At 35.3% G+C, this 27,375-nt stretch overlaps 1 protein-coding gene across 1 annotated transcript; it reads left to right on the top strand.

Annotated features, from left to right (window-relative positions):
* The first annotated feature begins 12,612 nt into the window (after positions 1–12,612).
* LOC113296189 (aspartic proteinase nepenthesin-2-like) lies at positions 12,613–13,795 on the top strand. Its single transcript, XM_026544516.1, has 2 exons — positions 12,613–13,154; positions 13,210–13,795. The coding sequence occupies exons 1-2, from the start codon at positions 12,613–12,615 to the stop codon at positions 13,793–13,795; spliced, it is 1,128 nt and encodes a 375-aa protein (XP_026400301.1).
* The last annotated feature ends 13,580 nt before the right edge of the window (positions 13,796–27,375 follow it).

Here is a 27,375-nt window from a genome sequence, read left to right as displayed (position 1 = left end):
ACAACTGAGCGGCTATTTATAGGGAATTACATAGTGGATGACAGCTAATATGTCATTTATTTTCGGATATGGCTTGCGACATTCTCATGACCTTACAAATGTTAATCTCGCAAACTCTCTAATTTTCGCAGGACCGTCACATTTTTCTCATGATTTAGTTGACGTCGTTTATTATGTCATTTCTGAAATTGTTCTGCGACGCTGTTGTGTTGTGTTGTTGATAATTTCGCTAAGGCATTATTGCTGCGAGATTCTGATCCTACATCTTTCCTCTTCTCATATCTTCTCTGCGAAGTAGAGAACGATGTGAGAAATGCCGCAGCTGTCCATCTCTTCATATTCTGCATTTATCACACGTATTCTTTCTTCCATCTATTTCTTGACACGTCTTCTGTAACAGTTTCTTTTCAACCGCTCACGTCTTTTCGTATTAATGGTGTTTATTTCTTCGAGTAAAAAAAATCTTCTCTATATATTCTTCTTAATCTTCTTTCCATTTTCTTTTTACTTTCTCTTCTCTTTTTATTCTCTCATCTCTACAACTCTATTGTTCTTCCATAAATTCTTCCATTGCAACTTTTTCTTCTTTCTTCTTCTTTTAATCTTTTTAATTTCTTCTTCATCTTCATACTGTTCCCTCTGTAGATCTTCACTGTTCGTAACTTTCTTCCTTTTTAATATTTACGAATTAATTTTCCTGCTGGTGTTTTCCATGGATTCATCGAGGTTAGTTTTCTTTTTTCTTTCTTATGGGTTTTGCGGAAATTGATCTTGCTTACTGCTTTATTTGATGATGTTGCTTATGTGATTCCCATACTGTTTTTATTTCAGCAAAAACGCCTCTAACACCAAATTTACGGTTCAGAACCCTAATATTCTCAAATCGCAGCATATGATTGTTGTAAACAAAAGAAAGTCTGCGAATCAGAAGGTAGTAAGAAACATTATTCTTTTCTAATAACAATATTGTTGCCTCCGTTTCTTATCTGGATTGTGATTCGCAGGGTGATAAGGATGCCAACAAACCTCTTAAGAAATCTCTCCACCTTAAAACCGTTGAAACCTCTGTTACATTCCACTTACTTATCTCTTCTAAATCTCCTGCGATATCTTCGCAAGTTAAACCATTATCTCCAATTCGCGAAAAGGCTGCCTCAGATTTCATTTCATCAACTGACCTTTCAATGATTGAAACCCCCCTTATTAATCCTTCTGTGAATGAAACTTCTTCTCTTCCTATTGATAATGTTTCTCAACCTTCTATCGTTGTCAGTTCTCTACCTGAGCCTTTTCCTTTTTTCGAAAGAAACCGTGGAAGGAATAGATATTACTTTCAAAGTTTTGTCTGAGGTCCTGGATGATGGCAAGAAGTCTCCGATTGATCCTGTCAAGTCTGGTATTTGCGAAATTCTGAGTAAGTATTTTGGCTCTGACAGAGCTGCTTCGCAAACAGCTTTGAAAAAAGAGTGTAATGCTCTTCGTCTCGAAAATCAAAAGCTCCAGAATGTTTTGCTGGATCGCGACAATCTTCGCAAGAAGAATGATGAAACGAGAGGTATGATTTCCTTATCTATGTCTTCAATTTGCCTTTCTAATGATTTTATCCTTTCCATATTTAATTATCCTTGAAATCCATCTTTCGCATGTTAAGCCTTAAACCAGAAACGAATAATGGAGAGATATCAATTTGAATCTGCTGTTGAAGAAGCCCGTGTTGATAAAGAGATTTTGGTGGATCAATATAACCAATTAGATAACCTCTATTCATACTCTGTTGATCATATAAATAACCTTACCAATAAAAATACCCAATTAGTTCGGAGGCAAGATTTATTAAGTAATGAAATATCTCGCCTCTCTTATTCTTTAACTAAAGCTAATCTTGGGATGGAATCTTTATCAGATGAGAATAAAACTCCATCTCAAGAGAAGCGAATTTGTTTAAATAAGATGGCGATATCTTCGCAACAACTTAGCATCCTTCAGAAAGTATGTGATGACCAAGAATAATCTCTTCGCTCTTTGAGAAATGAACTTAAATAAGTAACAGAGTCATCTATCGCTGATATAGATACGCTCGTTCAAGGTAGAATAACTTTAAGTGTAAAGGAAAATCAACTTAAAGAACAATATTCCAAATTAGAAGAATCTTATTCTTCTCTTGCGAAGAAAAATGCCTTTCTTATTTCTAAAGAGAAAAATCTTCAGTCTCGACTTAAAGGTTTAGTTGAAGATAAATTTGATGATACGATGGACCTTTGGGAGAATAGTTGTCTGACCTTGATTCAACACCTTATTTCGCAAAAGGAAGGTAGTCATAATAGTTTGACTGCCTTAACTATCTTCTCTTTGTCATATCTTTTTGAGTTCTTCATCTTACTGAAATTTTGTATTCTACTTTTCGCAGAGTCTGAGAAAAATCTTCATTCCTCCATCTCTGCTTTGGAGGCTAAATATGCCAAAATTCGCAAAGAAAATGCACTGCTCGTCTCTGTCCTTACTGGTTCTCGCGACCGAGCAGAAAGAAGACTTGATTATCTTGCTTACTTTAAGGATATTCAAGATAGGAATCATCAGAGAGCACTTCTTCGTCAAGTTCATCTCCGAGCTGAAGTCCTTGTAAATGATATTTTATTGTCCAAATCTCTTCCTCCTACATCAATCGAACCTTTGGAAGTAGATGATGATGAAATTCCTCGTCCTGCTGACAGTGAGTATGATTATGAAAGTGGTGGAGAGAATAGTCATTTGGAAGATGGAGAAGAGATCCCTTATAAGGAAGCAACTGCTGGTGCTAATCAAGATGAAAACGAAAAAGAAATCTCTTCTAAAGAAGTAATTGCTGGCGATAATTAAGGTGGCAGTGAAAAAGAAGTCCCTCCCAAAGGAATTATTATTGGTGAAGATCAGAATCAAAATGAAGAAGAGGTAGGCGATAATGAGAACATTGGGGAAGAGCGTTCATTATCTCCTTCTACTGGAATTAATACTGAAGCATGAGATTTGCGTCTTAAGACACTTATCAGCTCCCTAATGGAGGGTGCTGCCCTTATCTCCCCCTGGTTTCCCCTTCAAGGAGACGTACTTCTACCATACAAGGTTAGCTCCTCCCATCCAGTCTTAACAACAACCAGTTGTTTTCGCAGCCTCTTATCCCTTTTACCTATAGGGTTTATGGTTACGAGACTGCACCCTAAGTGGGATTTTCTTCGGGCCGAGTGCAGTATAAGCCAAGACTTGTCAAGAATGGCAAGGTACGCTCCATACGCCCCTGGCACTCTTGACTCAACCGTGTACCTCAGCGCCTTGATCAGATTCTGCACTCCTTGGGAGAGTCCTTATTACCTTAGTCGCCCAACCTAAGTCATATGCTTAAGCTGAGAATCCAAGGTGCCTCTCCCGGATGAGCTTTATTGATCCCAAATCTCCATGACTCAGGTTCCGGTGGCGGTGTAGCCTTTCCCTGAGCCATGCAACAGGTACCCCCTTATATGACGTACTTTAGGTCTTACATTTGCCTCTTGCGAAATTTTATTCGCGAACTAGGATGTACGCCATAAAGGTTCGCCCCTTTCTTTTATGTCATTGTTCTATGATTATCTCTGCGAAAGTTTCGCACATCATGATCTTGTTTTGATATGAATAATCTCGCAACTATTCTTTCAGAATCCATAACTTCTTAAAGCTTCTTACGGATAATATCTTTTGAAGTACAATCTGTTCCTTGGTCTGTCAAGTCTATGACCAACATCTCTACCTTCTGGATCCATTAATTTATAAGCTCTTGTTCCAACTATCTCCTTAATGATGTAAGGTCCATCCCATTTTTTCGCTAACTTTCCACCATTTTCTCACTTATATATTGGTGTCTCTCGCTGAACTAAATCTCCTGGTTGGAATTCGCGTACTTTGAAACGTTTATTATATTCTCGGGCTAATCTTCGCTGATAATTCTCCATATGTTGTAAAGCTCTTTCTCTTTTTTCTTCTAATTCATCAAGTTTGCTTAAGATCAAACCCGCACTAAGATTTTTCTCCCAAGCTTCTCTCTTTGTTGTCGGAATAACAACTTATGTTGGTAACACTGCTTAAACTCCGTATGTTAAACAAAAAGGTGACATTCCAGTAGCTTCTCTTCTAGTTGTATTATAAGCCCATACTGCATTATGTACTTGTTCGCACCATGCTCTATGATGTCCTTCTAATTTCTTCTTTAATATATCTGCAATTGTTTTTTTGTTGCCTCCCTGCCCATTAGCTTGTGGATACAAAGGAGTAGACTTTCCACATTTTATCTTAAATGCATTAAGTAACATTTCTATGTTCTGTCCTTCAAACTGTTTCCCATTATCAGATACCAACTGCGCAGGAATTCCGAATCTGCAAATGATATTTTCGAATATGAATGTAAAGATATCTTTGTCGCGAATATGCTGTACTGCCTTCACTTCTGTCCATTTTGTGAAATAATCTGTTGCGACTATTAAGTATCTTCTTTGTCCAGATCCTGGTAAAAATGGCCCCACAATATCTAAGCCCCACTTTCCAAAAGGCCACACACTGGTTGAAGATGACAATGGTGCTCCAGGTGCATGTATTTTCTTTCCATGCCGCTGACAATCTTCGCAACGTCATATTTGTTTTGCATCTTCGTGCATGTATGGCCAGTAATAGCCTTGCATTTTTGCTCTATGTGCCAAAGATCTTCCCCCGCTATGATTGCCAGCATCCCCACTATGTAACATTTTTAGCACTTTTCTCCTTCTTCTCGTGTCAAACATCTGAGTGATGGTCCATTAAAGGATTTTCGGTATAGCAGCCCATCTCTTAATTCATAATTTGTTGCGCGGCTTTTTAACTTGTGTGCTTCCAATCTATTTCTTGGTGTTTCTCCTTTCGCCAAATATGCATGAAGTTCTGTTCTCCAATCTGCGATATTGTTCGTTTGTTCTTCTTCCACCGTCTATTATCATCACGTTCACTTCTTCTTCTTCTTTATTGATTGATGGTGAAAAGTGTTGTATTTTTATGCATCTCGCAGTTGGATCTGTCATCATGCTTGAGATGAAAGCAAAAGCGTCTGCGAGTCTGTTATCCTTCCTTGAAATGTGCCTCCATTTTATTTTTGGAATTTTCGCTGACAATTCTTCAACGAGCTTCTTGTATTTCTTCAAGGATGGTTCATTTTTAGTGTACTCTCCCTTTATTTGGCGAATAAATAGCTTCGAATCACTAGTGATCATGGCATTTTCTAGTTTCATTTCTATTGCGAACTTTAAGGCATGTATCACAACTTCATATTCTGTTTTGTTATTAGTGGATGCGAATTCCAATCTGAATGAAAAAGCCATCTTCGTTCCTTCTGGCAAAATTAAAACAATTCCAACTCCATTTCCTTCTCCATTTGATGATCCATCTACCAATATCTCCCATCTATTTGGTTCTGTTAATAAGTCTTTTGGATCTTCTTGTTCTTCTTCTATATCCATCATTTCTTCTACCGCTTCATCTTCTTCTAAAGGAAATTCTTCCAAGAAATCTGCAACAACTTGTGATTTTTGTGAAGACAAAATTTCATATTTAATATCAAAGTGGCCTACTTGTGCATTCCATCTCTCCACTCTTCCTGATCTTTTTGAATTCTTCATCACTGATTCAATTGGTACTTTTGTTAATACCTTTATTTTGTGCGCTTGAAAATATATGCGGAGCTTAAATGATGCATAAACTAATGCTAAGATTAGCTTCTCAATCTTTGAATAATTCTTCTCGGCAGTATTAAAATTTTTGCTAATGTAATAGATGGGCTTCTCCACTCCTGCATCTATTCGCAATAACACAACACTTAATGCATGCGACGTCGTCGCAAGATAGATTAATAACTCTTCTCCTGATTCTGCTTTTTTTAAAATAGATGTATTCATAAGATGTTCTTTGATCCCTCGAAAAGCTTTTTCGCATTCATCAGTCCATTTGAAATTCGCACCCTTCTTGAGTATATCGAAAAAATACTTGCATTTGTTTGATGATCGCGAAATGAATCTCCCTAGCGAAGCTAAAATTCCATTCAAATTCTGTACATCTTTTATTGTTGCTGGTGTTGGCATGTCACGAACTGCTTGCACTTTTTCTGGATCAACCTGTATTCCTTCCTTTGATACAATGTAGCCTAAAAATTTTCCCGATGCAACTCCAATGGTACACTTCTCAGGAATCAGTTTAATGTCATACTGCCGCATTTGTTCAAAAATCTCCCTTAGGTCCTGTACATGGTCTTTGGCTTCTTTACACTTTACTAACATGTCGTCCACGTATACTTCTAATGTTTTTTGTATCCATTTCGCGAACACCTTCTGTACCATTCTTTGGTATGTTGCTCCCGCATTTCGCAAACCAAATGGCATTTTCGTGTAACAATATAAACCTCTAGCGGCGAAAAAAGCAGTATGCTCTTGATCTTCTTCAGCGAGAGGGATTTGGTTATATCCCTTGTACCCGTCTAAAGACGATACCCTATCGTTTCCCGCTGCTGATTCCACCATTTGAGGAATATCCGGTAACGGAAAGCTATCTTTAGGGCAGGCTTTGTTTAAATCAATGAAATCTATGCAAATCCTTATTCCTTTGTTTTTCTTTAGAACAATGACCATGTTCGCTATCCACTCTGGGTATTTAGCTTCTCTTATAATTCATGCATCAAGCATTTTCTGTAGTTCTTCTTCTATTTGGGAATGGTAGGCTGTTGCGATTTTTCTTATTCTTTGTTTAAATGGTCTCACATTCTTGTTAATCTCCATCTTGTGACATGCAATTGATGGATCTATTCCCGATATATCATCCATGCTCCCTGCGAAAATGTCTTTATATTCTCGCAAAAGGTTAACAGTTCTTTCTTCTTCTTCTACATTCATCTTGGTTCCAATTCTCAATATTAGAGGTTCTTCTATAGTCCCAACGTTTACTTCTTTTGTTGGTTCTGTGGTAGTGTAACTGGACTTGGGTTCTCCCATTGGTGTTGGTTCTTTTATTGTTTTCACAGGTCCTTCTCATTCTTCCGAAATTTCGCTGGATATTACCCTGCCTTCTTTTGCCCTTATCGTGTACACTCTAAATTCTTCTTCTTTCTTTGCCTCCTTTACCAACTTTCTGGGAAATTGTTTCTTTTTCGCTCGTCCTTCGTAATGCTTTACTTAAATTTGATGACATAATTTCGCACTGTCAACATCTCCTCTGATTTCACCTATTCCATTTGGTGTGGGGAATTTAATACATTGATGCAAGATTGATACTACAACTTTTATCGCATGTATCCATGGTCTTCCTAGCAACATATTATATGGCGATTCCATATCCACCACGCATAGTGTCACGTGTGTTTCGATCTCTCCTAGTGGAATTCGTACCACTATTTGTCCTTTAGGTTTTGTTGTGGATTTTCCAAAGCCATGAACAAGATATGTTGAACTGGACATTTCTTCATCTTTAAATCTCATTCCCCTGAACGCATGATAAAATATTATATCCACTGAACTTCTTGTATCGACTAAAGTTCTGTTCAATGTCCATTCTTCCGTGGATTTTGTTGTTGTCCCCTTCTCTTTTCGGGTAATAGGCACTGTAATAACCAATTGAGATGTGTGGTTCAAATTTTCTTTTGGTATCTCTGCCGCCATGAATGTGATTTTTTGTTTTTCCCAATCTTTCAAGGGTGATGTCTTTTCTACCGCCATAACATTCCTTCCTTCAAAATCTCGTTTATGTATCCTTCCTTTGATGTTTTCATGAAATTCATTAACCATTGTTTTTGTTATCATATTACACTCCAATCTTTTGTCATCTTCATTGACTCTAATCATTTTTCTTTTAACTGGTTCACTGATTTGTTTAATCACTTTCTTGATTTGAACAATCTCAATAACAATCTTCAGCCTCCCTGTTTCTAGAGCTATTATGTAGTTGCGGGAAATCCTACACTACACCCCTCACAAGATTTCATTAACATTCAACTCATTTTAAATTAACAATCTTAATTTTATTGATGAATCTTTGAACAATCTTACAAGAAAAGATAAAGGAATCAAGAATAACCACTGCTCTAGATTTTCTCTCTCCTATTTACTTGCTTCTCAATCAGAAAAGATCTCTCTCTTTCCTTTACAACTGAGCGGCTATTTATAGGGAATTACATAGTGGATGACAGCTAATATGTCCTTTATTTTCGGATATGGCTTGCGACATTCTCGAGACCTTACAAATGTTAATCTCGCAAACTCTCTAATTTTCGCAGGACCGTCACATTTTTCTCATGATTTAGTTGACGTCGTTTATTATGTCATTTCTGAAATTGTTCTGCGACGCCGTTGTGTTGTGTTGCTGATAATTTCGCTGAGGCATTATTGCTGCGAGATTCTGATCCTACAATTATCATAAGGTTCGAGAAGTGATTGATAACGGATTAGTACAACTATTGAAGGTTGATACTGAAGATAATCCAGCAGATATATTGACGAAAGTCGTTCCGCAGGTCAAGTTTGAGAAGTGTCTCAGCTTGATCAATGCTGCTCGTTGTTGAGGCCCTAGGGGCATTTGAGTCTACGGTTAACTTGTGAAGATCAAGCTCAGTTTGGTGGAAACATCGGCAAGGTGGAGAATTGTTATGTTGTCGATGTTTTAGGAAGGTTCTAGAGTATTTTAGAATCGTCTAGGTGTTTCCTTAATTTGGTATAGCTAGAGGTTTCCTGATTTAGTTAAACTCAAGGTTTCCTTTTGTAGCTATGTTTAGGTTTCCTAGTATAACTCATATACTTGGAAGACAAGTTTGTAACCTATATAAATAGGTGTACAAGTCTTAAGGAAAACACACACAATACAATTTGGAGAAGAATTCTCACAAGGAGAGAATTTTAGGGTTTAGAACGTTTGTTCATAGAGAATTAGTTTGGTGTTTGTGAACAACAACCTGCTGCTCATAGTTGTGGTTTAATTCTCTGTAATTGTTCTATAATAAGAGTTGATCGTAGCCGTTTGTGGACGTAGGATCATTGCCGAACCACGTTACATCTTGTGTCTTTCTTGTTTCGTTTAGTGCATCTTATTCTGTATTCTTTAGTTCTACGTGATCCAAAGAACTAGTGTCTTGTGAAGATGTTAATTTTAAGGTATTAATCCTAACATGAGCTACAACCACTGAACTTTCGTCTCTTGTTTCTATTTTTGCTTCTTGGCCTTGAAAATTTTATTATTGTTGAGTTTATAAAATGAATAAATATTATTACATTTCATCTTTATGTTATTTTCCTTTTTTTTTCCTTCTTCGAGTGACGGACATGGGGGTTTGGCCTTGGTGGGCGTGTGGAAATCCAACCCGTTGGAAGGACAAATTTACCTGTCTATTACAGTAAGTAAGTGATGTGATTAGTTTTGGAGTTTTGTAGAGTTTCCGTTGTAGTATCTGGGAAGAAGTGAGACCCCTTCATTGATGAAATTTTTATCTGAATTTTTTTCCCATATTTTCAACAAGATTATTACATTGTCAAATATTATTTTCTTAATAAGTTTTCTTATCAAAACTTTGCGGAGAAAATGACTTAAATCTTGTATGACCTTGTCCATCTAATAGTGTCCAAGGATCCTACCTCTTTTAACTTTCCTGTAAAAATTTCAGGAAGATCGGAATTTGTTTAGTACCCCATAATAGCTCATATACCAGACTGTGCCAGTAGAAAACCATGTCGAAATCAGGATTATTGAATATCATCTATCGGAGAATCTATCCGTTAGAATCTCCTGAAATTTTAATATGTTGTAAGATAGGTCCTTATGAATTTCCATTTTAAATTTCTTGAAGATCGGGTAAGTGTAACGTCACTGTTTACCATGCAATGTTAGCTCTTGCAGTTCGAAATGTTTATGTCTTTTATGTCATATTCGTTGTGGTATGTTTTTTTGATTGCTTTGCTTTGCTTGTATACATTTGTATTTGTCTTGTTGCCGAGATCAGGGAAACTCTACTTAATGTAAAAATGGAAGGTGGTTCACGGTGGGTAGTGGTTACAGGAAAGTGTTATTTTTGTTAATCGTCGATATTAGGGATACATCTATATCAAAAATAGTATGTGGGTCGCGGTGGGCAGTGGTGACTTGTATATTTTGATATTTGACGAGATCAGGGCTACATGTATGTGAGTCCGGTGGGAAATGGTGACTTGTGTCTTTTGTTATTTGCCGAGATCAGAGGCCACAACTATGCATTGTAGATAGCTTATGCGTCGCGGTGGGCAGTGGTATATATGATTATCTTGATATTCGCCGAGGTTAGGGATACAATTATTCAATAAATGGATTGTGTGTCTCCGTGAGATATTTTTATGTATTTTGTTGTGTTATGTGTATGTGGTTTTAAGGAGTTATATGGTAAACAAATGTTTCAAGATACTGAACTTGATCCTTGGGGAAGGTTACGAACTAGTGAACTTTATTAGCCTATATACAATGTTGCATCATAACTAGTGTAGTTATTCTTATTTGATATGTTTGATGCTTTTATATTTAATGGTTGAACTGATGGATTAAGAGTGAACTTGCAATTCTCAAGGTTCTGCCCTTATGTTGATTTTCAGATTCAGGTAGCAGAGTAAATAAGTGATTAATCTTGGAGTTTTCTCGAGTTTCCGCTGCAGTATCTGGGGAAGTGAGACCCCTTCCTTGACGAAGTTTTTATCTGAATTTGTTTTCCCATATTTTCAACAAGATTATAACATTGTTAAATATTATTTTCTTAATAAGTTTTCTTATCAAAACTTTGTTAAAATAGAATGTTAGTCTATTTCATAACTTATTCATGTGATAAAATTCTTTCGTTTCTATTTTATTTGAATCAAATATTTTTTTGAGCTAGCGTGAGCTATGTGAATCTACGTTCACGTAGTGAAAACCTTGAATTACTGATAATAGGGCGGGCCGGACTATTGTTATTTCTTCGGGTTGTCACATAAAAACTCGAAAAATTGTTGGGATGACCAAAATAAATATTTGTAAAGAAAAAGCCTTATGTTTTGGCGATATTGCTGGTCGTTCTAAAAATCTACACTTACATCATTTTCGGCTACACCAAATCCAACTTTTTTGTGTTAATTGGAAAAAAAAATCATGCTTCACATTGGCACAAAGTCACCATATATATAGGGTCCTTCCTCATTTCGCTCGGTCGGCCCAATAAAGAGATGTCGATCTTAGCAACTAGTAATCCCATATTTATCAAAGATAAACAATATCTAGTTGGATCCCAACCGATCAAGATGTTTACACGAATCATGAGATACACCGTAATATTTAAAGATGTTAACAATATTAATTTTGATTCACATTAATAAATACTTTTGTATTAAATTTTTTTGGGGTAATTTGCGTTACCTCCCCTGTAAAGATTAGTAATTTGTATTACCTCCCCTATAAAATCAGCAAAACCTCCTCTCATCAGTAATTCCGTCTATTCCGAGTTAGCTGACTCAGCACTGACTTACACGTGGTTTTTTGTAGGGGAGGTAATGTAAATTACCAATCTTTACAGGGGAGGTAACGCAAATTACCAATCTTTATAAGGGAAGTAACGCAAATTACCCAGAAAAAATAAAAAACACGTGTAAGTTAGTGCCGAGTAAGCTAACTTGGGAAAGACGGAATTATTGACGAGAGAAGTTTTTGCTAGTTTTATTTCTGTAGGGGAGGTAATGCAAATTATCAATCTTTATGGGGAGGTAATGAACATTACCCCAATTTTTTCTTTTTCGTGTAATTATGCATATGTTCAATTTAATTAATTACCTTTGATGACAGGAGAAAATAGAAGCAAATCTTCAAAAACTTAATAAATTTCATAATAATGGTTTCTAAGCAGGATCCAGCATGCAATTGAAATTCTGTAAGGCCAAAAGAAAATTAAAAAAAAAAAAAATCCCGGTTGGACCACTTGAAGGCTGCCCATCGAATCTTCTAGACTGAAGTGTATTACAGTACCCCTCCAGGTCTAGCACATTTCTTCCTTGCAGATCAAATAGACATCATTTGCTGATGAGGCAAAATTTAGTCATGTCAAAGAACCGAAATATATTTATTTCCTAATCCACAAAGGAAATTCATTACTAATAAATGGAAAGATCTCGTTTCATGTAAAAGGAAGATATTCATTTAAAGGTAGGTTTTGACAAACTTATTACTATAAATTCGTTGATGAATCGTTTTCATTTCCGACTCAGAATTGCTTAGAGTTTCTGATCAGTCAAAAAAGAAAAAAAAAGAAAAAAAAAAGTGAGTCCAAAAAATGTTGTTTCTTCTTCAGTAAACTTTGTAACAACAGTTGTTTACATTTCAATCCTACTAAACTTGGCCACTGCAGTTAAAAAACCCAAAGGGTTTAGCATGAAGATGATTCGCAGCGATTCTAAAGAATCACCTCTACGTCCAAGGTATGCTAATTTATCAGAAGGAGAAAGATATCAAAGACTCGTCGAACAATCCAAAGCTCGAGCACGTTACTTTGGATCTGCAAGAGCTGCTGCTTAAAATAAAAGCAGCTCCATGAATCCCGATATTATACGTATACCTATAAAATACATGGAGGACAGAAGCTATTACATTGGTCAGGTAGGCATAGGTAATTTCAGTAATCAACCACAATATTATTATTTAATTATCGATACTGGTAGTGATCTTATATGGATTCAATGTCACGGTGGAAATAATTATTTCTATCAAGATCCGCCAGTTTATGATCAGGGGGGTTCGAGTACGTATGAGCGTATCCCTTGTGAACATCTTGATGAGTGTGACTCAAGACATTGCGAAAACGGGCTCTGTACGTACAGAGAAGGATATGTTTCCGGACCAGAAACATCTGGTCATCTTGCTTATGAAACATTCACTATCAACTCAAACACCGGTGCCCGTGAAAGTGTTGCAAATATAATCATGGGTTGCGGTATTGATCAAAGGAATTTCGGACCATTATTTGGTGTTCCTGAGAAGCGTGACGGTGATCAAGACTTCCCTCCACCCATACCTGCACCTGGAACTGCTCCTATAGCAGGAATTCTCGGTTTAGGACAAGATACCTCTAATTTTTCTTTGGTACTTCAGTTAGATGTTGATAATAAAAAGTTTGAATACTGTTTATGACCTTCACGGCATTGCGAGTTCATACACGTATTTAAGATTTGGTTCCGACGCAATAATTGGAGGAGGACCTGAAGTACTTAAAACTCCAATATTGCAAGACCCAAATTTCAGGTCTCCTTACCACTTGGTTCTGGAGGATATTAGTGTAGGTAACAGACGCGTAAGGTTTCAACCAAGTGATCATGATTTCCAGATCAGGGCGGATGGAAATGGTGGGACTATCATAGATTCAGGGGCTCCATTTACCATTATGAGTATGCGTCATTTTCAAAGAGTCAAGCAAGTGTTGTTAAATTATTTTGCAGATTTTCGTATTCAACCTGTTGATCGTGAACCTGGCATGCTATTCGATCCTTGTTTTCGTATACCAGCCGGATTCAATGAGCACCCGGAGATGACATTTCATTTTCAGGGGGGCGCGGATTTTGTTATTAAACAACGGTCTGGTATTTTTACCTATTACAAAGATGAGAACTTGCTATGTTTTGCTATCATTGGCTTGTATAACCTCCAATTTGATGTTACTTTAGGAGCTATGCAACAAGCTAATAAAAGGATTTTGTACGATCTTAATGAAAAGAAACTCTCATTTACCGAAGAGGATTGCAATTTTGGTTCATGATCGAAATGTACGTGAATGCTAAGAATTAATAAAACATCTTTTATTTCTTTATTTCTTACTGAATACTGCATGATTCTAACGAATTGGAAAAGTACTGTGAAAACAATGAATTGTACATGAATTTACAACACCATACACACCGTAACAAAGCTGTATTGTGGAACGTAAAAACCGGATGCTAGTCAATATGGTGAATGATATGCTATTAAGTTCAAATCTACCATTATATTTATGAGGAGAAGCAATATTATCAGCATGTTACATTTAAAGTAGAGTTCTTAGAAATAAAATCAATTCAACTGCGTATGAATTGCGGTCTCGTCGAAAACCAAACTTAAGACGTCTAAAAGTGTGGGGTGTATTGCATATATGTGAGAAAAACATACCCAAAAACACCAAAATTGGGTGATAGGACAAACAAATGTGTGCTCATTGGTTATTCTTGTAATAGTGTGTGTTACAGGTTTTTAAATCTTAACAACAACAATGTAATTGAATCATTAGACGTTGTATTCCTTGAGAATTTAACAAGATCAAGTTCTAATCCTACCGAGCGGGGTCTTGGGGGTCTTGGGAGGTCTCTTGAATTTGGATAATATTTTTGCTGTTTTTGCAAATATTTTTCAAAACGTTTTCTTTCCTTACTTACGATGCCTTTAATTGTGATAATTATGGCATAATTTATTTGCCCGTTTTCTGACTGGTGAGTGGAATTTTTATTGAAGCAATAAATTTAATTTATTCTCTATTAATTCCGTGTTTAATGTTTGGGCTATAAAAGGCAGTTTTTGAGAACAGAAAAGAATAATTTTTTACTACTGTTTTTCTGAGAATCAAGTGACCAAAAATTGTGAGCAAGATTAGAAAGAGTGAAAGTGTTTAATCTCTCATAGTGAGCGTGAGAGATTGAAGGAGAGTTTTCTCGGCTGTTTTATCCTGGGGACGTTGTGATGAAGAAAGAAATGCTTGCACAAAACTCAAGGAAGAGCCAAAAAACGTCTTAAAAACAGCGACCTGGTCGTGACTCAGCCGGTACTTTGTTTTGTTAATAACCTTTATTTTGCAGGTGTGAAATCGGCAATTGTTCCAACATTTCCTGAATACTGAAAATGATCCGTCCACGTTCAATGAAGCGATGAGTTATGGAGACTCTCTCTTTTGGAAAGAAGCAACTAATTATGAGATGAACTCCATTTTGTTTAACTGACATAGATTCTTGTAGACTTACCACCAGGAATGAAAAAGCGGGGGTCTAACAACCTCACCTAATATTTCGCTTAGTAAATATATGTGGACAAACTCCAATATATTTCTAAGAGAATCAACTAGACAGTTAGACTCAATCAAAAAAATTTCAATTCAATCCGCAATCGAACAGATAGAAATCCGTGAGCCTGATTGATAAGAGAAATAACTTGAACGGTACCAAAGACCAATGTTTAAGTGTAAATCAATTTATATTAACAACCAAAGGTTGAATTATCTAATTGATTGATCTTAACTTACAACTTGTGATATTTCAATTATATAACAAAATATAACGCGGAAGAGAAATAACACAGACACCATAAGTTTTGTTAACGAGGAAACCGAAAATACAGAAAAACCCTGGGTCGTAGTCCATATTTGAACACCACATTGTATTAAGCCGCTACAGACCCTAGCCAACTACAAATTAACTTCGGACTGGAATACAGTTGAGCCCTAATTGTTAGAGAAATGCTCGGTTGAACCCACTAGTTGTAACACCCTGAGTTCCGGACCAGGGTCAAACCCGTATGGAGATCCGAACTCGAAGCGTTACGGGTCGGAAAGAGACTTATGCATATATTTATTCTTGCTAATTTACTTTTACACAAAACATAGTTGAAACTTTATATAACATAAATTTAAGCATATAAATCCACTAATTATCCTTAACAACATTTTCAACCAAACATATTATTTCAAACTACACTTCAAGCAATACAAGATACCAATGCAATCACAAAGCAACTCATTTCTAGATTTCGCTGCGCCACTCTGATAAATCTGCAAGGATGTCAATTGGGGTGAGATGACAGCTCAATAGAATGTGAAAAAGCGAGGGGTCTAACAACACCACCCAATAATTCGATTAGCAATCTGTATGGACTAAGTCCGAAATACTTTGCTAGAGAACCAACTAGACAGTCAGACTCAATCTAGATCTAAATGTATCTCAAGGAGTTAATATCTCTCTCTTGTTTTTGATATTACTCAAGCTAACAGCAATAGCGAGTCTTTATCAAATACAAGGAATACTTGGACGGTACCAAAGACCAATGTCCAAGGATCAATCAATATCAATCAACAACCAAAGGTTGGATTTCCAATTGATGATCACGAACGCAAAACCTATATTATTTCAATTATATAAAATATAATGCGGAAAAGAAATAACATAGACACCAGAAATTTTGTTAACGAGGAAACCGCAAATGCAGAAAAACCCCGGGACCTAGTCCAGATTGAATAGACATTGTATTAAGCCGCTACAGACACTAGCCTACTGCAAACTAACTCCGGACAGTACTATAGTTGAACCCCTATCAATCTCCCACTGAAACAAGGTACAGTTGTACTCCTACGCCTATGATCCCAGCAGGATACTGCGCACTTGATTCCCTTAGCTGATCTCACCCACAACCAAGAGTTGTAGTAACCCAAAATCACAGACTTGATAATAAACAGATCTGTCTCACACAGAAAAGTCTATCAAAGGATAAATATGTCTCCCACAAATAAACCCTAGGTTTTGTTCCGTCTTAAGATATAAAATCAAGGTGAACATGAACCAATTGATAATCTGGTCTTATATTCCCGAAGAACAGCCTATATTAATCAATCACCTCTCTACAATCCTTCCTGAATACACAAGCGGATTGTCGAGGAATCACAAACAGTGAGACGAAGATGTTTGTGACTTCTTTATCTTGCCTATCGGAGAACTCTCACGATCTCAATCCAATCAATCGATTGTACTCGTACGATAGAAGATGCAAGATCAGATCACACAACTACGATAAAGTAGTATCGGTCTGGCTTCACAATCCCAATGAAGTCTTTAAGTCGTTAACCTGATTTTAAAGAAGAAAATTAAAGGTTAATGGATATCGACTCTAGTGAGCGCACTAGTAGCACACAGACGTGTGGGGATTAGGTTTGCTCAATGCTAGATGTCTCCTTTATATAGCCTTCAAATCAGAGTTTGCCTTAGTTACAAAGAAATCCGTATTCACCGTTAGATGAAAACCTGATTTAGATTCAAGCTAATATTTCTCAACCGTTAGATCGAAAACTTAGCTTTTCACACACACTCGGGTATAAGTTTACTGGGTTCATGAAAACCATGCCCAAACGTGTACGTTCATGTTGGTTCAACATAGTAACCCAAAAGGTTAACCATATGATTATTTCATATTAACCTTGTTCTTCTTCCCCATAACTAGTTCAATTGACTCAAATGAACTAGTTATAGAGTTGTTCAATTGCTATGAGATCTTATGTAACTACACAAGACACAATTGAAACAAAGATGATTCGATTCGATTGAATCGGCTCATGAACATTATAGCCACGGTTTGCATAAAGCATTCCTTAGTAATTTAATGTTTATTGTTCAGAGCACATCTTTAGATCATAACCTCTTAAGTTCACAAACAAGTTCGCGGACTTAAGTTAATCGGTTGAGTTTTCCAAACTCAGCAGAAATTCTCGGAAAGAGAACTTCCGCCAGTTCGCGGACTGAGTTCGCGGACTTAGCACACAAATGAGTTTGGAAAATCCAGCAGAAATTCTCAGTCGAGAACTTCCGTCAGTTCGCGGACTTGGAAAGCCAATTCCACAATCCTCCCGATTTCTCTTGATCAACAAAGTTCGAAAACTTCGGTTCAAGGAATACATGGTTATGTAATCTAAACTCTCATTTCAATCATTGAGACATTCTCAGAGGACGCTATGTAGCCGTTATTCACAGACCGATTCACGTCAGAGCAATTCTCAAAGTGATTGAAACTTTTCATGACTTTCGTCACTAGGTGAAGATAAACTTGATCAAAGCGAAACGCTTTACCAACACACGATTTCGAGATACAGATTGGCGAGATATACTCGGCTCGAAATATCATATGTGTATGATCTAGTCTATATAGCATACAACTTTTGTCGCATAAGAAGTATGAGATAGAATAGGTAGACTTTTGAGTGATAGATAAGTTCAAGTCTCCACATACCTTTTTGTTGATGAAGTTCCACGGTTCCTTGTATAGATCTTCGTCGTTGTATGATGAATCGCCATGAAGTCCTTGATCTCAACTACACTTTTCTATTCTATTCCGAGACTTAGCTATGTAGGCTAGAAATCAAGACTCATAGTTTTGATCACTAACATTGACAAACATGCTTGATATAGCAACGCATGCGAGGTTGACCGAGCTATGCTCTAACAATCTCCCCCTTTGTCAATTTTAGTGGCAAAACTATTAATACATATGGAATATAAAAAAGATAAACTTTAGTGGCTCCTATTCCATAGTCTAATCTTCAACGTTCCTTGAAATCTTCGTCCTTCCAAGTACTCCAATGATCCCAAAGGTTGTAAGTTTAGCATCACCGTTGTTGAAGATCCGTAGCTATAACAATGAGAGAAATCGAGATTCTCGATCATTATTATACAGTGTCATAGTATTATTTTGAAACATCAAAGTCCAATTGTATCACGACTTTAACAATAATACTACGATGATATGTATCACTCCCCCTTAGTCAATACTCTATCTCGATCATGGAAACCACTCCCCCTTACACAATGATCCGAAAATTATATGTATTTGTAGTGTGAACTACAATATTTCTCCCCCTTTTTGTCAATAAAATTGGCAAAGGTACAAGAATGGGATCATACTGAAATTTCCACAAGATACATTTCATAGACTAAAAGAAAAATACATACCAACTTAATTTAGATGCAATCTTATAGCCGAAGATAACAACATTCATCAAGGAGTTTTAAGATACAAGATAACCCCTATAAAATTCCACAGCCGCACACCCCGCAAGATATTACCATTAAGCACAAGTTCAAAAGAACTCTCCCCCATTCGATGTCATTCCCGAAATAACAACAAGAGCCACCTTAATTTCGAAGGAAAAGAAGAATTTTTAATTGGACACCAAAAACCATAGGAATGATTTTCTATATCCAAAAGCTCAACCAAATTAATCACAAGTAAACCCATGATTAATTCAATTAGAATACACAATTAAATCAAACCACAAAAGTGATCAATTTAATTGAAAGTGCTCAACATAAGTAAACTCACGAAGCTACGACTAAGGTAATCATACGGGGATGACTAACTTAATCGTTCACATACTCAACATAATGAGAACCTTACGGAATATACGACTACATTAACCAATAGAACATGATATTGTAGCTGTTCATATACTCAACACAAGAACTTGTGGAATATATGAAAACTCAACTAGATTAATTAGAAGAGAACCTATAATTAATCCAATTGGAATACAAACAACCAAACTAATCATCGAAGTAATCAATTTAATTATTTTTTGGCTCAACATAAGAGAACTTATGGAACCCCGACTAAGTTCATCATAGAGTATGACAACCTTAACCGTACATGTACTCAACATAAGAAAGAAAGCTTATGGAGTACAAACTAAATAACCAAACTAGTTGATTAATTTAGTTCCTAATGCTCGACATATAGCATATCATGGAACAACCAACCAAATCAATAAGAAATCGACTTAGTCGTATCGTGCTCAACGTAAGACACACAATGGGTCCTTCATGGTAATACATAACAAAATGGATCAATGAAGATCACTACCGTGGATAACATACAAGGATCTATTCTATTTTCCATCATAACGATATAATACACTTTATCCTTGTCAAACAAAATATTTTATCCTATTTTCAATTCGTCCTTTCATCAATACGAATATCAATTGATGAACGACTTTACTTTTGACCGCATATGGGACCTTCAAGGTCACGGATGCAAACAATACATATCCCATAAAAAATTGCAATATCACAAAATCATAAAGATTAATACTGCAATAACAATCTTTGACCTTAAAAGGTAGAATCAATCTTTAACAAAGAAGAACATACAAAGTCATTGACGACTATGCACCATAGTTCACATGGGATGATTGTGAACACTCAAGAATATATAGCATTGTGAACTACTACCCATTATCAAACTTCCTTCTTTGTGATTCACTAACAGCACTCTTGTAACAACCACAAAATAGCTTAGAATAGGATTTCTCAAAGAATCCCAGTTCCCAAGTCCAAGAGAATAGAACAAGTGCAACGAAATGGAGCAAACACTAAAAAACAAGAGACAGGACAAAGACCAATATTAACTCATACAAATTCAACAATTCTCATCTCCATTTTGAAGATACTTTAATAAGGAAGAGAATGCAAAAAGAATGAGGTAAATCCGAGTTCGGACGAAGAAGTTACGGCCAAAACAAGTTTACCGAATATCGACGTCAAGTATGCATACGGGTTTGCAAACTTAAACCCTGGATTTTGATTTTAAATGTTGTTATGCATACTTGGTATGGGTACCATGTAGTCCAAACATTCCGAACTATTATTTTCAAACCTAAACATTTAAGAACCTTAAACACAAATCAAGTTAGGTAGAAATGAATGATAACCAAGATTATTATAAGTATTATAAGCAAATAAAAGTACAAATCTTGCTCAAGTTTATAGACATACCTTTTTAGATGAATTCAATCGAATTTTACCGCCTTACCGAACATAATATGTGTTCCCCAATTCTTGTGCTTCCCTCACCGTATATATAGCAGGGCATTCCTTGGTGAGGATGCACTTCCAACACAATCAAGTTGCGTTGGGGTGAACAAAGTCTTGCTCACCACAAGTGACCTTTGGATTATCATGAAAAAGATCACTTTTAGAACCTTTCACATCCAATTCCATTTTTCCAAAAAACTTGTCAAGTTCCAACATCATGGATACTGCCTTTTCCATATTCATGGAGTTTTCTGGAAGATCATTCCTTTTCACACTCAAAACATCATTGTCTTTCTTCGGTATCCACTTCTGAGTGCGTTTAGGAACAGTCGGAACCTTCTTCCCATCACTCTCTTCTAGAATTCTTGGAAGATAATTGGATTGACTATTCTTTTGCAAGTTAGTCTTTCTCCAACTGGGAGCATCAGATCTTGTCTTCGTCTTTACGAAGTTATCCTTTTGATAACCATTACGATTATGAAAAGGATTCGTACGACATTTATAGGCAAATCTAGGTTTATCATAACACTGATTCCTTTGCTTAAAGGTTGGACAATTACAACCTGTAACGTTAAGAAGATCAGTCTTAACATATGATCTTGGTTTCGCAACTTCTTGTGATGCCCAAACAAGAACATCATGAAGTTTCTCATTCCTTATACGGAAACGACATCTCCTTTCCAGGTGACCTTTATTTCCGCAATAGTGGCAAACATAAGGAATGTTCTTACCTCGATCCGTGTGTGCTAACTTTGGAGGTTGACATCTCCTTTCCAGCTTCAGAGATAAGATTGTCATACTACGACAGTTATAGTTGTTCTTTGTAACAGTGAGTTTGCAACGATTATAAGTGTTGCAAATTCCCAGTTTAATTTGATTTTCTCTTTTTCTCTTCTTTGTAAACACGATTTGAGCAATAAAAATGAACTTTGAGTGTGTTTTCACCATGTGGAGCTAGACCCCAACACTGGGACGACGAAGGAAGCTGTATTTCATCCTTGGGGTAATTTAATTAATTCCTTATTTACTTTTTGCACCGATTTTAAATGATTTATGATTTCTATTAATCAGTTGTTATCTTGTTAGATAGTGTATACTTAGTCTTAGGTTCTTTAGACACACTATGCTTGTAATTTACAATTGATGTTTTACGAAATCTATTTTGCAAAGAATAAAGTTGATATTTCTTTTGTTTTGAGCTTTAATTGTCCGGAGTTAATAGTTGAACCGCATGAAAAATAGTGACATCCCGAGTCCCAGTAAATTCTTCATCCTGTGACATATTTTGTATATATATTTTATTATTTTTAGTACTTTTATATTTAAGCCTAGAATCAATTCCAACAAAATCCGAGTGAACGACAACCTTTCTTACCACTATTAAAATTCGATCACCAAACATTTTATTTCAAACTACACTTCAAGCAATACAAGATAACAATGCAACTCATTTCTAGATTTCGCTGTGACACTCTGATAAATCTGCAAGGATGCCAATTGGGGTGAGATGACAGCTCAATAGAATGCATTCCCAATTATCCAAAGATACGCAAACATAATCATTTTATCATGCAAAAACATATACCAAGAAACATATTACGACTTCAGCGAATCAATGTTATATTCGACAATCACATTACCAATAATGTTTCTAATAAATTATCTTATTTAGATTCCAATCATGAATTCACAACGCCAATAATATTTTCAACAAATAATCTAAATTCAGATTCAATACATGAGTTCATAACATTAATAAAACAAATCATCCATTTAGGATTTAACACATCAATTCACAATTCATCCATATAAGTTCACACTTGAGTTCAACAATTCATTGAATTAAACTTCACAAATGAGTTCATAACACCGTTTATGATTCCAACAACTCATTTAATTTAGATTCCGAGCACATTATTCACATATTTATAAGTCACCTCAAACCATGAGTTCACGGTACGAAAACCTTGGTTCGTACACCCACCTATCGTTTATCGACACGGACATCCTCTATCGATGGTCAGGAACAAAAGTTCCTTTGGGGCTCGTACCCATTTTCTCTTGGGGATCATTACCCGTTTCATTCACAGTACGAAAACCTTGGTTCTTACACTACCTATCGTTTACCGGCACGGACAGCCGCCATCGATGGTCGGGAAACACAAGTTCCCATGGGGATCATTACCCTTTTAACTCTCGGGGATCATTACCCGCCGTTAGCATGGAATCATATTCCATCTAATGGAAAAACATGAACTCATTTCCTTTTTAAAATCATTTTACAAACAATACAAGAAACCATGGCTTAACATATGACAAACAACATGAGTTTCTTTCAAGCATTATGCAAACAAGTTAACTGCAACCATATTACATTATATGTTTCATGGTAATAAATTTATCCGATCATCTTCAAACTTTACAGGGACATACATGAACAAATAATATACAACATATCAAAAGTTCACAGTAAACCAACGGTTCAAACAAAAGATAATGAATTTATAATGACAACCTAAAAACTGGGTAGATTACATGTTATTACCAAACAATTCACCATAAATTCATATTTTTCTCAAATCAAGCAATTCCAAAGCACAATGAAATATAAGATGTTTATATAAAACTTTTGTTAAGACCTCAAATCCTTTTAACATCATTAAGACTTTCTAATAACATCAAAGTCACAGCAAAGAGAATCTGTCCAGAATTTCAGAAACCAGCTATTATCCAAATTACATGAAACATTCAACGGTGAGTTTTCATTGGAAAATTCTCAAATTTTAACAAGAGATACTTAATTATGTTTTCTATCAATAAAAAAGCCTGATCATCAACAAGAGGTACATATTTATTCAAATAAATCATTGAATCATAAAAACCCAAAATCATATAAAATAAACACAAAAGAAAAACACCTAAAGAGAAAGGGTTTCACATTCTACCTCTCAATTGCTACAAACTCCTCTTGATTTGTTCTCTAAAAATTCTCTAGCTCCATATCTTTCTTCTTCTCCTTAGCCTTATGTTTTCTAACTTCTAAACTTCTTTTCCTAAGCTTTTAGTTATAAAAACTTTAATAATACTAATACTAATATTCATATATTTATATTTTATTTATTTCTTTTAATTGTCTTTTCATTTTCTATTCAAGTTTATTTTACTTATTAAAATAAATTAGGTGACTTTATTTCCACCCTAACTTGTAGCTTTTCTGGTCCAAACACCCAAACTAGACTAAGGCACAAGAAATAACGTAAGTAACAAACTAAGCGGTTATAACCCGACCCGAAACGGTAAATAAAAATAGCGGGTATTACATTCTACCACCCTTAAAAGAAATTTTGTCCCGAAATTTAGAACATATTTATAAGCTCACATAATATACACCATAATTCAATCCAGCACACAATTAGTTATCATGCGATTTCTGACAAATCAAAAAAAAAATTTGTATACAGAAAATTAAGCAACAACACCGGAAATCATAACAAACAATCATGCACATCAATTCAAACGATTTTTTTTATAACGTCCCATGTAATATCTAAAGCCTAGAGCTCTGATACCAACTTGTAACACCCCGAGTTCTGGACCAGGGTCAAACCCGTATGGAGATCCGAACTCGAAGCGTTACCGGTCGGAAAGAGACTTATGCATATATTTATTCTTGCTAATTTACTTTTACACAAAACATAGTTGAAACTTTATATAACATAAATTTAAGCATATAAATCCACTAATTATCTTTAACAACATTTTCAACCAAACATATTATTTCAAACTTCAAGCAATACAAGATAACAATGCAATCACAAAGCAACTCATTTCTAGATTTCGCTGCGCCACTCTGATGAATCTGCAAGGATGTCAATTGGGGTGAGATGACAGCTGAATAGAATGCATTCCCAATTCTCCAAAGATACGCAAACATAATCATTTTATCAAGCAAAAATATATACCAAGAAACATATTAAGACTTCAGCAAATCAATGTTATATTCGACAATCAAATTACCAATAATGTTTCTAATATATTATCTTATTTAAATTCCAATCATGAATTCACAACGCCAATAATATTTTCAACAAATAATCTAAATTCAGATTCAATACATGAGTTCATAACATTAATACAACAAATCATCCATTTAGGATTTAACACATCAATGCACAATTCATCCATATAAGTTCACACTTGAGTTCAACAATTCATTGAATTAAACTTCACAAATGAGTTCATAACGCCGATTATAATTACAACAACTCATTAATTTAGATTCCGAGCACATTATTCACATATTTATAAGTCACCTCAAACAATGAGTTCACGGTACGAAAACCTTGGTTCGTACACCCACCTATCGTTTATCGGCACGGACAGCCTCCATCGACGGTCAGGAAAAAAGTTCCTATGGGGATCATACCCATTTGCTCTTGGGGATCATTACCCGTTTCATTCACAGTACGAAAACCTTGGTTCGTACACCACCTATCGTTTACCGGCACGGACAGCCGCCATTGATGGTCGGGAAAAACACAAGTTTCCATGGGGATCATTATCCATTTAACTCTCGGGGATCATTACCCGCCGTTAGCATGGAATCATATTCCATCTAACGTAAAAACATGAACTCATTTCCTTTTTAAAATCATTTTACAAACAATACAAGCAACCATGACTTAACATATGACAAACAACATGAGTTTCTTTCAAGCATTTATGCAAACAAGTTAACTGCATCCATATTACATTATATGTTTCATGGAAATAACTTTATCCGATCATCTTCAAACTTTACAGGGACATACATGAACCAATCATATACAACATATCAAATGTTCACAGTAAATCAACGGTTCAAACAAAAGATAATTTATTTATAATGACAACCTCAAAACTGAGCAAATTACATGTTATTACCAAACAATTCACCATAAATTCATGTTTATCTTAAATTAAGTAATTCCAAAGCACAATGAAAGATAAGATGTTTATATAAAACTTTTGTTAAGACCTCAAATCCTTTTAACATCATTAAGACTTTCTAATAACATCAAAATCACAACAAAGCGAATCTGTCCAGAATTTCAGAAACTAGCTATTATCCAAATTACATGAAACATCCAACGGTGAATTTTCGTTGGAAATTTCTCAAATTTTAACAAGAGATACCTAATTATGTTTTCTATCAATAAGAAATCCTGATCATCAACAAGAGGTACATATTTATTCAAATAAATCACTGAATCATAACAACCCAAAATCATATAAAATAAACACAAAAGAAAAACATCTAAAGAGAAAGGGTTTCACATTCTACCTCTCAATTGCTACAAACTCCTTTTGATTTCTTATCTAAAATTCTCTAGCTCCATATCTTTCTTCTTCTCCTTAACCTTATGTTTTCTAACTTCTAAACTTCTTTTCCTAAGCTTATAGTTATAAAAACTTTAATAATACTAATATTCATATATTTATATTTTGTTTATTTCTTTTAATTGTCTTTTCATTTTCTATTCAAGTTTATTTTACTTATTAAAATAAATTAGGTGACTTTATTTCCACCCTAACTTGTAGCTTTTCTGGTCCAAACACCCAAACTAGACTAAGGCACAAGAAATAACGTAAGTAACAAACTAAGCGGTTATAACCCGACCCGAAACGGAAAATAAAAATAGTGGGTATTACACTAGAGGTGGTATGTCAAGTTAGTTTTCAATTTTTAGTTGCCAAAATGCATTCTTGATTTAGCATACAAAAGATAGTTTCGGACTAGATTAGGTCTAAAAAGTAGAATATAAGTTATTCTTAAAAGATGAAGTTTGAAGACTATAAGAAGACATCAACAAGGACTTCATCAACAAAGGTATGTGGTAATTGATTTCATTTGGATTCTTGTTCAATTATACCTTACTAATATATCCAAATAAATGCTCACTCCATGGAACAATTCCTATGACGGTAAATGTACATTTATGTATATATACTTGAGGTTATTTGATTCATGACTTTGGTGATAATAACCTTTATCCCTATAAAGGATCTCATATTATAGTGAATGAGATTATGAATTCAACGAACCAAGAATCACTCAATTCAGAGTTATAACGATGAAGTTATGAGTGATTTATTAAAGTAACAATTATAAATGTTGTTGTAATTGTTACAGTTCTTTAATAGGAAACAATTCATGGATTGTTTGTAAGGGTTCACGGACTTGAGCCCAATTATGTGACTAAAAGCTATTTTTGGTCAAGTTGGTGATGTTTCCTTGTCTATGCAAGATGGCTATTAAACCAAACATATTTGATTACTATATTAAAGTGTCTGTGATAACTTTTAAATCCTGCCTAAGTTAAAATGTGATTTATTCATATAAATACAATATTTGTTAATTAATTATTTTGGAAAGAGTTGTAACTTAGGAAAGACTTCCATATTTAGGAGAGTCTTGAAAAAGGAAAATAGTCAAAACCCTAGCTTAGCTTTAAAGCTAACTTATTCATTTATAAATATAGGTTCAAGAGTCTACCCGGTATTCATCCCCTTTGGAAAATTGGTGTAAGCTTCAAAGGTTGTTTTCCATGTCTTCTGTTCTTCGTGAACAAGAGTGAGATAAAAGTCTTTGTATTGGGGGATCACAAAGCCGAGTTGGATTTAATCTTCGTGATTGATTATACAACTCGTAATCTAGGTTTTCACCTCTTGTCTATTCTAAGGTTTTCTCTTCTAATATAAAACCATT

Source organism: Papaver somniferum, chromosome 7 (genome assembly GCF_003573695.1).
Source record: "Papaver somniferum cultivar HN1 chromosome 7, ASM357369v1, whole genome shotgun sequence".
In the NCBI taxonomy this organism is placed as follows: Eukaryota; Viridiplantae; Streptophyta; class Magnoliopsida; order Ranunculales; family Papaveraceae; genus Papaver; species Papaver somniferum.
Note: the sequence above shows the minus strand (reverse complement) of the source record. Positions and strands in the feature narration are given on the sequence as shown.